The sequence below is a fragment of the Scleropages formosus genome, chromosome 1, assembly GCF_900964775.1.
Source record: "Scleropages formosus chromosome 1, fSclFor1.1, whole genome shotgun sequence".
In the NCBI taxonomy this organism is placed as follows: domain Eukaryota; kingdom Metazoa; phylum Chordata; class Actinopteri; order Osteoglossiformes; family Osteoglossidae; genus Scleropages; species Scleropages formosus.
The window spans coordinates 53,412,386-53,428,205 of NC_041806.1; the positions used below are offsets into that span (position 1 = coordinate 53,412,386).

Sequence of the window (15,820 nt, forward strand, 5' to 3'; positions counted from 1 at the left end):
CTTTAGAATCATCAGCAGTCCAGCTTAGCGGTGGCAGTGCAATGATGTGGCAAACATTAGAGCCTCTGATATCTACTGAAGAACATCTGATCATCGTTGCTGACCAAGTTGACGTTTTCACAGCTACAGTTCATCCACATGCGAGTTTTCACTGCTTCAGTGGGGCGCAGTTCCCAAATCTCAGCCCCAGTGAGCATCTTTGGATAAGGTGGAAAAGACTTGAGTTCAGCCATCTAACTTGCAGCCACTACGCAACACAATCATTTCCACATGGTGCAGCATTCCTGAACAACACACCCAGCATGTTGTGGAATCCACACCCAGACAAATTCATGCTGTTCAGATGAGCACAGGAGGCGCAACACCCTCCTAGAGAGGTGTACTTAGTAAAATGGCAGCTCAGTGTTTGTTTACACACGGCGACCTTTCAGGCACGGGGATCAATAAGGAACTTATTGACATAGATGCTTCAGCCAGAGAAAATAATCTAATGGGTTATAGTGGTGTATAAACAGAGTCTGCACATACTGTGAGTGTTTGTACTGTTTACATGGCTGCTCTTAAGATGCACAGAGTCCTCAAGAGATACAGAGCAGGACCTGTCTCAGCACTGGGCTATCCCTGCCATCCCAAAAGGTCACGTCACCCTCCTTGCACACTCTGCCAGGGCTCTACTGCCGCCTGCTGGTCACATGTGGCTGTGCACTTACATAGATGACCCTGTTGGGGGAGCCCGATGCACTGGATGCGGGTGCAGAGGTGATGCTCTCAGAGGAGGTCCTCGTCACCTGTGGCAGAACAGTGACATCCAGTGAAATCTCTCTGAATGAAGGGTAAAAGGAGGTAAGCTACATCAGGAATGGGGGAAAGTGATGTATAATTAAATCAAAACGGCTCTGGAAAGACATCTACACACAACCGGACCTTTTTTGTTCACATCCATCCATCCATCCATCCATCTTCCTCCGCTTTTATCCGGGGCCGGGTCGCGGGGGCAGCAGTCCGAGCAGAGTCCTCCAGACTTCCCTCTCCCCGCACACCTCCTCCAGTTCCTCTGGGGGAACCCCAAGGCGTTCCCAGGCCAGCCAGGAGACATAGTCTCTCCAACGTGTCCTGGGTCTGCCACGAGGCCTCCTCCCAGTGGGACAAGCCCGGAACACCTCCCCAGGGAGGCGTCAAGGAGGCATCCGGAACAGATGCCCGAGCCACCTCAATTGACTCCTCTCGATGCGGACGAGCAGCGGCTCTACTCCGAGCTCCTCCCGGGTGACTGAGCTCCTCACCCTATCCCTAAGGGTGCGCCCAGCCACTCTACGGAGGAAACTCATTTCTGCCGCTTGTATCCGCGATCTCATTCTTTCGGTCATGATCCAGAGTTCATGACCATAGGTGAGGGTAGGAACGTAGATCGACCGGTAAATTGAGAGCTTCGCCTTACGACTCAGCTCCCTCTTCACCACAACAGACCGGTACAATGACCGCATTACTGCGGACGCCGCACCGATCCGTCTGTCAACCTGCCGCTCCATTTTTCCCTCACTCGTGAACAAGACCCCGAGATACTTAAACTCCTCCACTTGAGGGAGCAACTCCCCCCTAACCCGGAGGGGGCAATCCACCTTTTTCCGACTGAGAACCATGGCCTCGGATTTGGAGGTGCTGATTCTCATCCCCGCCGCTTCGCACTCGGCTGCAAACCTCCCCAGTGCACGCTGCAAGTCTTGACTTGATGAAGCCAACAGGATCACATCGTCCGCAAAAAGCAGAGACGAGATCTCGCGGCCACCAAAACAGACACCCTCCGTTCCCTGGCTGCGCCTAGAAATTCTGTCCATGAAGATAATGAACAGAATCGGTGACAAAGGGCAGCCCTGGCGGAGTCCAACATCCACCGGGAACAGGTCTGACTTACCGCCGGCAATGCGAACCAAGCTCCTGCTCCGGTCATACAGGGAACGAACAGCCCGTAGCAACGAGCCCCGAACCCCATAATCCCGAAGTACCCCCCACAGGATGCCACGAGGGACACGGTCGAATGCCTTCTCCAGGTCCACAAAACACATATGGACTGGTTGGGCAAACTCCCACGAACCCTCCAGCACCCTAGTGAGGGTATAGAGCTGGTCCAGTGTTCCACGGCCAGGGCGAAAACCGCATTGCTCCTCCTGAATCCAAGGTTCAACTATCGGTCGGATTCTCCTTTCCAGTACCCTGGCATAGACTTTCCCAGGGAGGCTAAGGAGTGTGATCCCCCTGTAGTTGGAACACAATCTCCGGTCCCCCTTCTTAAAAAGAGGGACCACCACCCCGGTCTGCCAGTCCAGAGGCACCGTTCCCGAACTCCACGCGATGCTGCAGAGGCGTGTCAGCCAAGACAGCCCCACAACATCCAGAGACTTGAGAAACTCGGGGCGGATCTCATCCACCCCCGGAGCCTTGCCACCAAGGAGTTTTTTGACTACCTCAGCAACTTCAGCCAGGGTAATGGACGAGTCCCCTCCAAGTCTCCAGCCTCAGCTTCCTCTACGGAAGGCGTGTCGGAGGGATTAAGGAGATCTTCAAAGTACTCCTTCCACCGCCCGAGGACATCCTCAGCTGAGGTCAGCAGCGCACCACTTCCACTGTAAACAGTGTTCGTGGAACACCGCTTCCCCCCTCTGAGTCGCCGGACGGTTTGCCAGAATCTCTTTGAGGCCGACCGAAAGTCTTCCTCCATGGCCTCACCGAACTCCTCCTAAGCCCGAGTTTTTGCCGTGGCGACTGCCAGAGCCGCGCTCCGTTTGGCCCGTCGGTACCTGTCAGCTGCTTCAGGAGTCCCATGAGCCAGCCAGGCCCGATAGAACTCGTTCTTCAGCTTGACGGCATCCCTTACTTCCGGTGTCCACCACCGTGTTTGGGGATTGCCGCTGCGACAGGCGCTGGAGACCTTATGGCCGCAGCTCCGAACCGCCGCCCCGATAATGGAGGTGCGGAACATAGTCCATTCAGACTCGATGTCCCCCACCTCCCTCGGGACCTGGTTGAAGCTCTGTCGGAGGTGGGAGTTGAAGACCTCTCTGACAGGGGCCTCTGCCAAACGTCCCCAACAGACCCTCACTATGCGTTTGGGCCTGCCAGGTCTGTCCAGCTTTTTCCCCCGCCATCAAATCCAACTCACCACCAGGTGGTGATCAGTTGACAGCTCAGCCCCTCTCTTCACCCGAGTGTCCAAGACATATGGCCGAAGGTCAGAAGAAACGACTACAAAGTCGATCATCGACCTCCGACCTAGGGTGTCCTGGTGCCAAGTGCACTGATGGGCACCCTTATGCATGAACATGGTGTTCGTTATGGATAAACCGTGACTAGCACAGAAATCCAATAACAACTCACCGCTCGGGTTCAGATCAGGGAGGCCGTTCCTCCCAATCACACCCCTCCAGGTGTCACTGTCGCTGCCCACGTGGGCGTTAAAGTCCCCCAGTAGAACGACAGAGTCCCCAGTGGGAGCGCTTTCCAGCACGCCCTTCAGGGACTCCAAGAAGGCCGGGTACTCTACACTGCCGCTAGGCGCATAAGCACAAACGACAGTGAGAGACCGTTCCCTGACCCGAAGGCATAGGGAGACGACCCTCTCATTCACCGGGGTAGACTCCAACACATGGCGGCTGAACTGGGGGGCTATTAATAAGCCCACACCCGCCCGCCGCCTCTCACCCTGGGCAACGCCAGAATAGTGGAGAGTCCACCCTTGGTCGAGGAGAGTGGTTCCAGAACCCAAGCTGTGAGTGGAAGTGAGCCCGACTATATCTAGACGGTATCTCTCAACTTCCCGCACCAGCTCAGGCTCCTTCCCCGCCAGCGAGGTGACATTCCAAGTCCCAAAAACCAGAGTTGGCGCCCGAGGTTTGGGTCGGCCGGGCACTCGGCCCCGACCACCGCCCAAATCACAATGCACCGGCCCCTTACGGTTCCTCCGACAGGTGGTGAGCCCACCGAAGTTTTTGTTCACAATTAAACAAAAAGTCTGCCTATGAGGTTTAACTTAAACAATAATATCCCAGAAGAATTTAATGCAGAAGATGGAGATTATGTTCAATAGAAGCACAATATCAATAATCATCTGAGTTTGCGTGGATGAACAAAAGTCAAACGCTTTCTATTTTCGACATCACAGAACACAGAAAGCATAGCTCAGCCAGCTGGTGACCAGCAAGTCTCACAGGGAGCCGTCAGGAGGAGGAGGTACAAGATGTTGGGCAGCCCGCTAAGTGCTATAAAGACAGGTGGAGAAGGCCTGTAAAGGGCTGGGGGGAGCAGTGTCCACTGCGTTGCCTCTCTCACCTTGTTCTTTTCCTCCATCCTCGCAGCCTGCCTGCACGGCGGATGCCAGATGGAGGATCCTGGGGAGCAAACAAATAGAGGAAAACAGCATCACTGCAACATCCTGTGTCCCAGTACATCACCTTTGATAAAGGCCTCACATTAATAAAGAACGCAGTTTATGTGAGGGAGACCGGATATCAGAATGACTGGATAGCTCAGTGCATTACAATGTAATTATTATTGCAATATATTTTCCAGAATAATAAAAAATAAATAAATAAATAAATAAATAAATAAATAAAAATTGGGAAACTGGAACACAAATTGTTAAAATATTTTAAGTGATTTACTAGTGTAAAACTTTTAACAATAACAAAAAAGAATTTATCGTTACGGCATATTTTACATTTACATTTATTCATTTAGCAGACAAGGGGGTGCGGTGGCACAGCGGGTTGGACCGGGTCTTGCTCTCTGGTGGGTCTGGGGTTCGAGTCCCGCTTGGGGTGCCTTGTGACGGACTGGAATCCCGTCCTGGGTGTGCCCCCTCCCCTTCCAGTCTTATGCCCTGTGTTGCCGGGTTAGGCTCCGGCTCCCCACAACCCCGCATGGGACAAGCGGTTCAGACAATGTGTGTGTGTGTGTGTGTGTGTGTGTGCGCATTTAGCAGACGCTTTTGTCCAAAGCAGTGTACATCTCAGCAAAAGTACAATTTATGCATTACATTAAGAGAAAGAGACACAGCTGCAGACATGTGACTCGAGTAAACCTAGTTTGTTACCTACCACTTGCTGCACCGAGGTTCATCGTTCAGTAGGTGCATAAAACACAGGACAGACAAATCCTGATACCCTCCTACCAAATTTTTTGTTTGTTTGTTTTTTTTTAATGTTATAAGATACACAAGCAAACAAAAACAATGCCGGAGTAGTGGCTGAATAAAGGTTTTATCTGGTGATGCTCATGAAGTTATGGTGGATGAATATTTAAACCGTACGTGAGCTAGAGAGATCTTGGGCGAAATGGGTCCGGAAAAGGTGAGTTTTCAGAATGTAGACAGAATTTCTGCATATTTACCTTGGAGATACATCTCCTCGCCCTCTCCAAACATCTGGTCACATCTGGCACAGCGTGCGCATGTAGGGTGGTAGTGTTTGTCACCAGCCTGGAAGAGACAAGAGCATTGAGCAACAGCCTGTGTGCTCTGGCACTTTCCTTTCTACACAGTAGAACTCTTATTCCACTAACTGGCGAGGTCCAGCAACAGGACCTTGATGGACAGTGCACTCCAGAAGCACCAGAAACACAACCATGGAACATCCATACTGAGTATCTAAACATAACCCCAGTCTGCTGGAACACCATGTTCGCTCAGCCTTTAATGAAGACTAATTTCATAGTCTAAATTATGGTCTACTGTGCCGACAGTCCAAACGCAGAGTGCCACATGTCCAACGGCAGCAAAGAGCCACTCAGGGGCACAGACCACCAGAAACACACTGTACAGTGAGTACAGAGTTCCTGTAAAAACAGAAATGATGTGAGAATGAGAATAATCCCTTGCCATGATATTATCAGTAAAGTTAATATGGCTGACCTGTTAATCTGACACCCAACCCCACATGGGATTTACTACACTGGCGCAGTAATAAGAACTCTCACAGGCCAGGGGGAAATGGTCACTGTTCACAGCGACACCAGAAGGACATTCAGAATGAGACAAATGGATGTACTCTGTTCCATTGCCATACATCACTATAGCGCTGTGTTATACTGACAAAAGGGGATACATGTATAAATAACGCAGGCTCTCAACCATCATAAATGGCACTGGGTCACAAGATGAACTTAATTTATGTTGGTATTTTTCTTCTGCTGCCTGCGTTGTGCAGTGCTCACAGAGGGAGGAGCGCCGTGCTCCAGTGACACACTGCTCTCGTTCCGAACTACTCAAATCTTCTTCTCCCGGGTACCACACTGGCTAAGGGTGGAAAGTGGAGACACAGAAAAGAGCACAACATGTCGCATGATGTCACATCACACAAGGAAACAAGAGCAGGGTACAAAACACAGTGAATGGGACGCCACATCCACACTGGTGTCCTGAGCTTCTCTCTGTTGGGTGTGTTATCTGCCAGTGGCCACAGGGGGAGGTGGAAGCTCTGCACCAGCAGAGGGCGCAGCGGTTAGAGCTGCCAAGGTACTTACCCTGAACTGTCACCCTCTCCCCACATCTGCTCTGCTCCTCAGTCTGTCCCTTGACCCTGCTTTCACAGTTGCTGCCCTCAACTCGCAGTAAATGTCATGACATTTCATGGAGACGAATCCGCCCTACAATGATTTTTGCCACCAGTCCACCTGCTGGGACCAGGCGCCCTACGTCAGCCATGCTGATCCAGGACAGGGGATGTACTATGGTAAAGCTTAAGTGTGATTTGTGTATGTGACTTGAAACTAACCCAGGCAAGAGTAAACACAGCTGAGGTATATGCCCTATGATGAAGGTACTTTAAACCAGTGACAATCAATCAAGGGGATCCCTTGAAGGCAGTTGTCCCTGTAAAACATAATAGTGGAGTAGCGAGAACAGCACATGAGGAAGTAGAACCCCAAAGTTACGATCCATGTCAAGATAAGAATCAAGCAGACTATAGTAGGCGCCACTGTGACTGAAGGACCATTAACCAAAACAGCCATAAAAAAAGTGGCCAGATCCGAGGGGGGATCTGGACCAGGTAAAAAAGGAGTGTCCGGTTAATCAAAAATTGTATAAAAAGTACTGTCTGCAAGTTGTCTGCCAGTTGCTCTGCATACTAACTCAGTTTTGTTACTCTGTAGTAAAGTCTACTTGCATTTACAAACTACCCGAAGAGTCTGGTGCGTCGTCTCTGCAAACCACAACATACTGCGCCCTGACTCGAGTGCACGCAATTCTACACACGGCTTTGTTTGCCATGTCATGCAGCTCATGTCTCCACCGCTATGAACACACGGAGCCTAGAAGTGGTGCTGCAGTCAGAGCGGCTTCTTGTTGTCAGGGCAACAGTGAACAACTCCATGACCACATGACTCCAAAAAGAGCCAGTTTTGGCCTTTCTGTCACAGGGAAACAAGTGCAAATACCACCATTTATTGTCTGCAAGTGACATCGCGAAGTGTCCAATAGAACAGGGCTCTTCCATAGGAAGTGAGCAGAGGAAGTGTCATGAGAAGCGAAGTCAGTCCTTAGCTTGGCTCAGATGATCTCCAGATCTCCAGTACTCAGTTGAGCTTTGGGTTGCAGAAATCCACTTCAGATCATGTGACAGTAACAGGGCAGTGAGGAGCACCTTCACATCGTTCCAGCAAACTCTAATGTACATATCTATATACAGTTATGCAGTATATCCTAAGTGTCACGTTAAATCCAACAGTTAGATTAGTGATGAACACTTTGTTAAGCACCGTGGGACCAAAAATGAGCAACTGTACTCAAAATGGTTATTTGGCAGTACTGGGGAGGACGGATTATTCTGCCCGGAACGTTGCTGTGCCTGTGCTGGTCCCTGTGTTACATCCATTACAGTTCCAAAGAGTTTTGTTTCTGAGAACTGTGGGCAGGGGTTCCCATGAGCACGATGGCTACGCACTCAGAGGAGCAGCGGAAAGCGATACTGGGACGCAGCTTTGTCCTGCTGGACTGGGCTGCCATTGTGGAGATTCCCCAAGGCATATCCCATGACCCTTGGCTCATGTGACTGGAAGCAAAACCTCTTGTGTTCCTCTCTGCTTCTTTAGTAGGAGGCTCTCGCAGCGGAGAGGCTATAGAGCCGGAGAGAGAGAGAGTGTGTGTGTGTGTGTGTGTGTGTGTGCGTGCGTGTGCGTGCGTGCGTGTGTGGACTCTTCACTACAGCTCAGCCACTTACACAAGTACAAGAGGTCACAGCTCACACTGCACCTACAGATTCCTACCACAGTAGTAGTTGAGCACAGTTACTTTTCTTTATGCCATTTACATGTAACACACACACACACACACATTTTCAGAACCGCTTGTCCCTTACGGGGTCACGGGGAACCGGAGCCTACCCGGCAACACAGGGCGTAAGGCCGGAGGGGGAAGGGGACACACCCAGGACGGGACGCCAGTCCGCCGCAAGGCACCCCAAGCGGGACTTGAACCCCAGACCCACCGGAGAGCAGGACTGCGGTCCAACCCACTGCGCCACCGCACCCCCTCTACATGTAACACTTTTTTCAAAAAACTGTACTTACATGACAGGGCGGCAGGTGGCGTAGTGGCTAGAACGGTCACCTTTTCATTTCAGAACCCAGATTCACACCCCATCTCCTGCTGTAACACCCTTGCTCAAAGTATTTAAATAACTTACCCTGAACTGATGCAGTAAAAATTACCCTTAGCATATTTTGTGCTTGCAAATTTTAAGGATTTTGCCAAAACATAAACACTGTAAGGAGGTGGTTTATTCAAACAACACAGATTCCTCTTACCTCCAGCACCCTCCCAGTGATGTACTTCTTGCAGTTTTCACACTGGATCCCGTACATTGCGTGGTAATCCACCTCACAGTATGGCACTCCATCCCTTCAAAACAAGCAACGTTAACATGAGCAGCAGAACTGGACCACCTCCGTTGACCAAGCGGTCATCCACAACCCCCTGAGACACACGTGTACAAGCCCCAGCTTCTATCAATCCATTCCATAGAGCTCATGTCACATCCAGCGAAGTGACGCTGCAGTGCCCAGCAGAGCCTGTGTTGCAGTACCTCTACTCAACAAATCTACTCAGCGTGTTCTCACCACCAAGCAGTACATTCATGGGGCTGCAGAGTCTTTCCTGGGACTTGAAGCAGCTATCTTCTGGTCAAGTGACAATTACATGAGGTACTGTAATAACGTTATACTAATGATGATGTATTAACTGAAAAAATAAACAGAATACCACCAAGTTACTAAGGTACACACAGGTGCAGTGTCAAGGAGGTGATACAACACGCTATGTGTCTGTGGCACGGAGAGCTGCCTTTCCAACCCATTGTCAGTGACACCGGACTTGCCACGGCTTGGCCAGATCCAGCATGTCAGGCAGCTAAATGGCTCAATATCTCCTCTTGCACATTCCCTGATCTCTACTTCCTACTTGCAAACGTAAAACATTAACAGCAAACTGAACAGCTTCTTGCTCCTTTTTGCTCTCCAGCCGCCTCTCGATGATGCCGCAAAGCTCTGATAAACACCAGAGGCCCTGTCATCCCTGACATTCCTTAACAGTCAGGATAATTGTCAGGATAGCAACTGGCGCTCTGCGATGTGTCATGAGAAGCCTGAGTGGCTCACTGCCTCTTCCCCAATTCCAGCAGTCACAGAGTCCATAGTGGCAGACTGACAGTTGAGCTCCATCGTGGCCCGTGCCGCTGTGCAAAAGACCTGTATGAACAGGCAATACTGCAGGAGCTCCTCCAGCCGCAGTCGCCAAGTACCTCACCAGGGCTATGTTGGCCAAGTGGCTGATCAGTGCTGGATTGATGGCTGGTCAGCTGCCCTTTCCTTCAAAACTCAGACGCCTACAGCTTAAGACGGGTACTATCCACGCGATGCTTTGTGGTTCAGCGGCTCATCACCAGAGGTACATCCAAGCTCCGTCAGAGTTACCTGAGATCTTCAGCAGTCGGAAGAAAGGATGCCGAGTGAACCAGGAAAACAATCTGCAAATTTTATATCTTACCCCTCATCCTCTGCTCGCCACCAGCCATTTACCTCCATTTCAAATTCCTCCAAACATCCTGGAGTGCTCACATGTACAGTTCCCTCTCTACCCCAAGGAAGGGGTGAGTTGTTGATGTTCCACTGGTAGACTGATGGCAGTTACTGAATGAATGATGGATCTGTGGATCACGTGAGTTTTACAGGCTGGATTATAGATGGACAGATAGACACTTGGTAGACAATGAATGGGTAGAAGGATGGTCACGCATCTGAGTAAGGAAATTTCACGCCAACAGCTCATGGGGGTGTGCTGAGGGTTTTGCCCCGGCGCACTCACTTGCTGATGTACTCTGCGTTGAGCACTTTGTTACAGATGCGGCATTTGAAGCAGCCAAGGTGCCAGTGCTTGTCCAGGGCCACCAGGGATTGCTCGTTCTTAAACTCCTTCCCACAACCACAGCAATCTGGAGGAGGAAGAAAACACTGGTCTTACACACACCGTTACTGTCCAACCAAACACCGCCCCCCTCATCTGTCACGCAAACATTCAGTACTCTGTCCATCATCCACATACCATCAATCCAGCCTCAAAAAATACACCCATGCATACATCTTCTAGACGTTAACTCCTAAACATTCACCTATTTATTATTCGTTATCCACCATCTGTCTCTTAACCATGTATAAATCCATCGATCCATCTACACACTCGTCTACCGGTTTGCTCACCAGTCATACCTTTGCTCATACAAAACCATAAATCCATTTGCCAACCAGTTCATCATCACCAACCATTAATATTTCTTTATTAATTTGTTTCTTCATCTTCAGGCCTCCGTATCCAGACTCATTTAAGTAGCTCTCTGCATTTCCTTTACATTTACATTTATTCACCTAGCAAACGCTTTTCTCCAAAGCGACTTACAATAGATACTATGTAGTGTTGTCAGCCCCCACACCTTATCCACCACGGTGACTTACACTGCTAGATACACTACTTACAATGGGTCACTCATCCATACATCAGTGGAACACACTCTCGCTCTGTGTGTCACTCACACACTATGGGGGATCCTGAACAGCATGTCTTTGGACTGTGGGAGGAAACAGAGCACCCAGAGGAAACCCACTCAGACACAGGGAGAACATGCAAACTCCACACAGACTGAATGGGGATCAAACCCATGTTCTCTCACACCACCCAGGTGCTGTGAGACAGCAGCACTACTTGCTGTGCCACCATGCCGCCTTTAATATTATTAGTATTATTACATGTATATTTAATCGTTACCCAGACGCTTTTCTCCAAAGGCACTCAGAGAACAACACAAAAAGTACATCCCATCAACAGAGGAGAGATTTGGATGCAGACAGGTGATTCCTGAGCACAATCCCTGTCGATTTACACTTATTAATCCTTGCCTATTTATCCCATCTCTAAATTAATGTAAACTTCCATAAACTGGAGTTCTCCAGCATGGTGGGTTTGTGGAGGATGGCTATTGTGAAACACAACATTGGATGTTTAATATATTAATGAGCAATTCCTTCAAATGTACATTTATTGACTGTGTGCCGCTGGCCTGTCTGTCTATCGCGTTTTCGCCTCTGAGGTTCTAAGGGGGATGAGAGCACAGAGGCTTGTGTCGCTGTGCACCGTGACGAAAGCCGACCCTAACCCAACAACGAAACCCCCAGCAGAGGTCTAACTGTAGTTCTCATTCTCAGACTCTTTTTTTCTACACTGAAGCTGGCACTTCTGAGAGGCACCCATCAAATAATCTCCTCCCTTGATTGCAAAGCCACAGAAGAGCCTGGCTTTCTGCTTCCCCATCAAAAGTGCTCTCAGCCATTAGGGATAACCAAATGTGTGCAGAGTCTTCAGCATTTAGATGCAAAACATTAACAACCTTAGTCATGTAACTGTGTCACCTAAATACAGTATTGGTTAGGGTTAGGATAAGCCAGCACAACAGATGTGCTCACTGTGAGTGACAGGAGCTCCCCAGGCACATTAGACTGAGAGCGCTATAGCCACAGGGACTACGTCCTAGACCATTTCCATGTGGATATTAATATTTAAAAATACTTGATGGGTTAGGAGGACTAGGCACAGTGAAAGATGACTAAGCAGACTAGTACACTGAACAAGATTGAGGAAGCAGAGCGGCTGAATGATTGGGAGAAGAGGCCGGGACCCAGGACCCAGGAGCAAGGAGTATGAAACGAACTCACAGGAGCTGGGTGTGCACATAATACAGTGTATCACCAATCTCTAGGTATGGGGAAAAGGTCAACGTTTCCAATACTGAACGTGTGTGGTGAGAGTGGACTGGGAAGCGGAGAGGCAGGACTCACTGCGCACGGCCTGGATGGGCGCCGGGCTGTTGTCAGGCAGGGGCTGCGTACATTTCTGACAGATACACTCTTTGCCATTGAAGGTCACACGGTCACCGGCAGGGAACGGCTGTCTGTGAGAAAACACACAAGATGCGATGTGCTTAAGTCCACACAATGTTTAACACATCCCGTCCGTCACAAAACGTGACAGAAATGTAGAACATCACAGTCGAGTAGCCAGCATTCATCATATATCACTGGGCATTTTATTAGGTACACCCTGGCAGTATCCATTAAGGCTCATTTTGCCTTCAGTTCTTCATTAGTTCAACACAGAGCTTGAAAAAGTGCACAGCTTTCTATCAGTCCTTGTTGACTCGATGTGGCATCACAGTCCCTGCACTTTGAGGGGGGCAGATATTTTCATTCCTGCTTACACCATGTCAAAGGCACTCTACTGAGGGCGTGTGCAGGACAATGAACCACAGACAAATCAATGCCACTTCGTCGAACCATGCTGAAATGATGTGTGCTTTGTGACATGTTGCATTATGCTGCCAGAAGAATCCATTTGATGCATCTGGTTAGTAGGAGGGATGAAATTACATTTATACTGATTCACCGAGCAGAAGCTTTTCTCCAAAGTGATGTACAGTGAATATTACGCAGTATTTAGCTGACGCCTTTATCCAAAGTGATTTAGACTGTTAAATAATCTGTAATGTATACTATAGTGTATCATTCCTGCATTCATAAGCTTGACAAAAGAAACAAACATTACTGAAACCATTCTGCAAATTACTGTACAAAAAGGAATGCATATATTTGACAAGATCACATATGCAGCTCTCTCTTTGTTTCTGACAAATAGGAGCATGTTACCCTTAATAGCTGGAATAGGTAGAATGTGACAAATTAACTGTACATCAGAATCATGTCTCTTCTTGTGCTGACATCATGCACTCATTGTATTCTCCGAGATGTACGTCGCTTTGGAGAACAGTGTCTGTTAAATGAATACATGTAAATGTTATAACTGCTCGGCATGTAAAATACATTTGGCAAACAGAAGCTTTTGAAAAATTTTGGTAGAAAAGTCATTTTGACTCCTTCTAAAACAGTGATTCCACCCCATTCCATGAAGTTTTTGGCCAAAATCTTGCTCATGACTCATTCTGGCACTGCTGTGCTCATATGTCTTTCCCCAGCACATCACATACAGTACGTCACCGTCCCTGCGGATGGAAATGCTGGATGACCCCGGTCCCCTCCCTTAACGTGTCCTTCAAACTTAACCTCTAGCAATGAGGTAAGAGTGCTGGCAGAAATGTGGTGTGCGATCATTCTCAAGCTACATCACCTCTGAAGGCGCTCTCCAAAGACACAAGTGACTGTGAACAGGAGACACGAGAGCGCAGAGCAAAGGGAAGAGAGGGACAGGAAGAGCGAGGCTGGAATGAAGAAGACAAGGTGGTCTTTGTACAGAAATGTACGAGTACAGCGAATGTCCTGGGACCCAAATGCAGCAGAATGTTGCAGAACACACAAATTTCGCCCTCCCCCCCATTGCACTTGGACACAGAGCATTATTGAGCTCTACAACAGCTTACTTCTGCCTCTACAGTGCAGGGTAAGACAAGTAAGATAGAGCACATGTGTCGTTTTAAAGTCCACATGTTCTGTTCTGTCCAGGAGAGGAGAGGCGAGGAGAGCGGTGATGATGAGGGACACACCAACATCATGACACTAAAACCACCTTTTACTTGAGTGTATGCTGTCACTCGCAGCTTCACTCACGCTGGCTGTAACATCAGCTGGGAGCACGGTTAAATACATGCCTAAGGGCAGAAAGTGAAGGCTACTGTTTCAAAGCCAGGGAGGGACATTGTTGGTATGCACTCTTTAACTGTTCTCCAGTATAGCTATTACTCTCAGCTAAACTGGTGTCGTTGTAAGTCCCGTTGGATAAAACCTCAGGCCATGGAGAGACTTATTTCTGCTGCAACGTGTCACTACAGTAACGCCGAAAAATGGTTCATGCTTCTGCTCACACATTCACATTTACGTTTTGCGCTCATAGTGCACTCAGAAAACTTAGCTTTTATCTAATCAATATTCATTCAGTGCCGTCAATTTTTCCTGCTCTGAGGCCTCATCGAACACATTCCCACTAGTGCAAATCGTATAGTTCTTGCTGTTCGGATGTTGACAAAATGCTTTGACTCTTTCTCCTGACCTCTGCCTGCTCCTCTGAATACTTGTCCTTTTGCGGAGTTTTTCAAAGCGAGGCCAGGCACTGAGATTCTTATGCCCATCACCGCCCTGGATTACAGGCCTTTTACACAGTGTTCAGATGAGTGCTATGTGCCCAAAGGAAAACCAGTGGCACGACCTTAAGGAAATCCTTGTTTTAATCATTTGACATGTTTATGTAGAGACTGCTATGAAAACACGAGTCATTTATTTTGAGTTCCTCCAGCAGCCGACACGGATGGCCATGTTCTTACTTGCAGACAGCGCAGACGAAGCAGCGCGGGTGGTAGGTCTTCCCCAGCGCAGACACCACCTCGCCCTCAATGAACTGGTCGCAGCTGAAGCACCGGGTGCCATAGAGCCTCTGGTAGTCCACAGTGCAGATGTACTCGCCCTGGCGCACAAAGAAGCCTCCCTGGGCCAGGTCGCAGCCACACACTGGAAGGTGGGAGACAGAGAGAGCACGGTTATCACTTTGGGGCACAGGAAGGGAGTCGAAGTAAAAAGCGCAACAAAAAAGGGCCAGGGCAAGGAGAAACATCTCAAGGAGCAGACTGGAGAGGGAAGAGAGCAAAACATGGAAGAGTTTTAAAAATTAAGAAAAGAAAAGTAAAGATGACAGAAGGTGGGCGAAGAGGAGAGGGGATCACACATGAGGAATGAGGGGGAAAGAAGAGAAAACAGGAGTGGGAGTAGAGAGAGGCAGCACTGGAGGGGAGCTCTTCCTTGAGGAACCGGTGCAGCTGAACTCAGCAGACGCATTCAACGAAGATGAGGAAGATCTGAAAGAGAAGACAAGGTCCATACAGGCTCTGTGAAGGGGGGGGTCACAGGACAGACACGATCGCGCACCACCTTTTTGTTGCTGGGGGTCCCGCCCCATTTTCACTGTCAAATAAACTGAGTCACGAGAAGCAGCTGCACTGACAGCCAACGGTGCTGTCCAGTAACCAGCGGTAAGTAACAGGTTATGGCACGCTGAAAATCCCACTGGACCACTTGGTAATAATTCAGAGGGTACAGACAGACAGACAAAAATGCATGAGGCTACAGCAGCACACATTTACATCGACTCACTTAGTCTTTGGGCTGCTGAAGGAAACACACACAAACTAAAGAGAGACTGTGCAGGGATCAAACCTATGCCCAAATAAACAGCCTAGGAGCTGTGAGGCACCAGCACTACCCACTAAGCCACCATGCAAAGTACAGA

The 15,820-nt window shown here is 49.1% G+C and overlaps 1 protein-coding gene across 6 annotated transcripts in view; it reads right to left on the reverse strand.

Annotated features, from left to right (window-relative positions):
• Positions 1-15,820, reverse strand: part of ablim2 (actin binding LIM protein family, member 2) — a 58,438-nt gene that overhangs the window by 16,940 nt on the left and 25,678 nt on the right. For all 6 annotated transcript variants that reach the window (XM_018730256.2, XM_018730260.2, XM_018730259.2 and 3 more), the window contains exons 3-9: positions 14,862-15,045; positions 12,373-12,485; positions 10,352-10,478; positions 8,797-8,890; positions 5,383-5,470; positions 4,324-4,382; positions 711-788 (exon numbers count right to left, since the gene is read on the reverse strand). In XM_018730256.2, the coding sequence (XP_018585772.2) occupies positions 711-788; positions 4,324-4,382; positions 5,383-5,470; positions 8,797-8,890; positions 10,352-10,478; positions 12,373-12,485; positions 14,862-15,045 (743 nt within the window). The remainder of the gene's footprint in view (positions 1-710; positions 789-4,323; positions 4,383-5,382; positions 5,471-8,796; positions 8,891-10,351; positions 10,479-12,372; positions 12,486-14,861; positions 15,046-15,820) is intronic.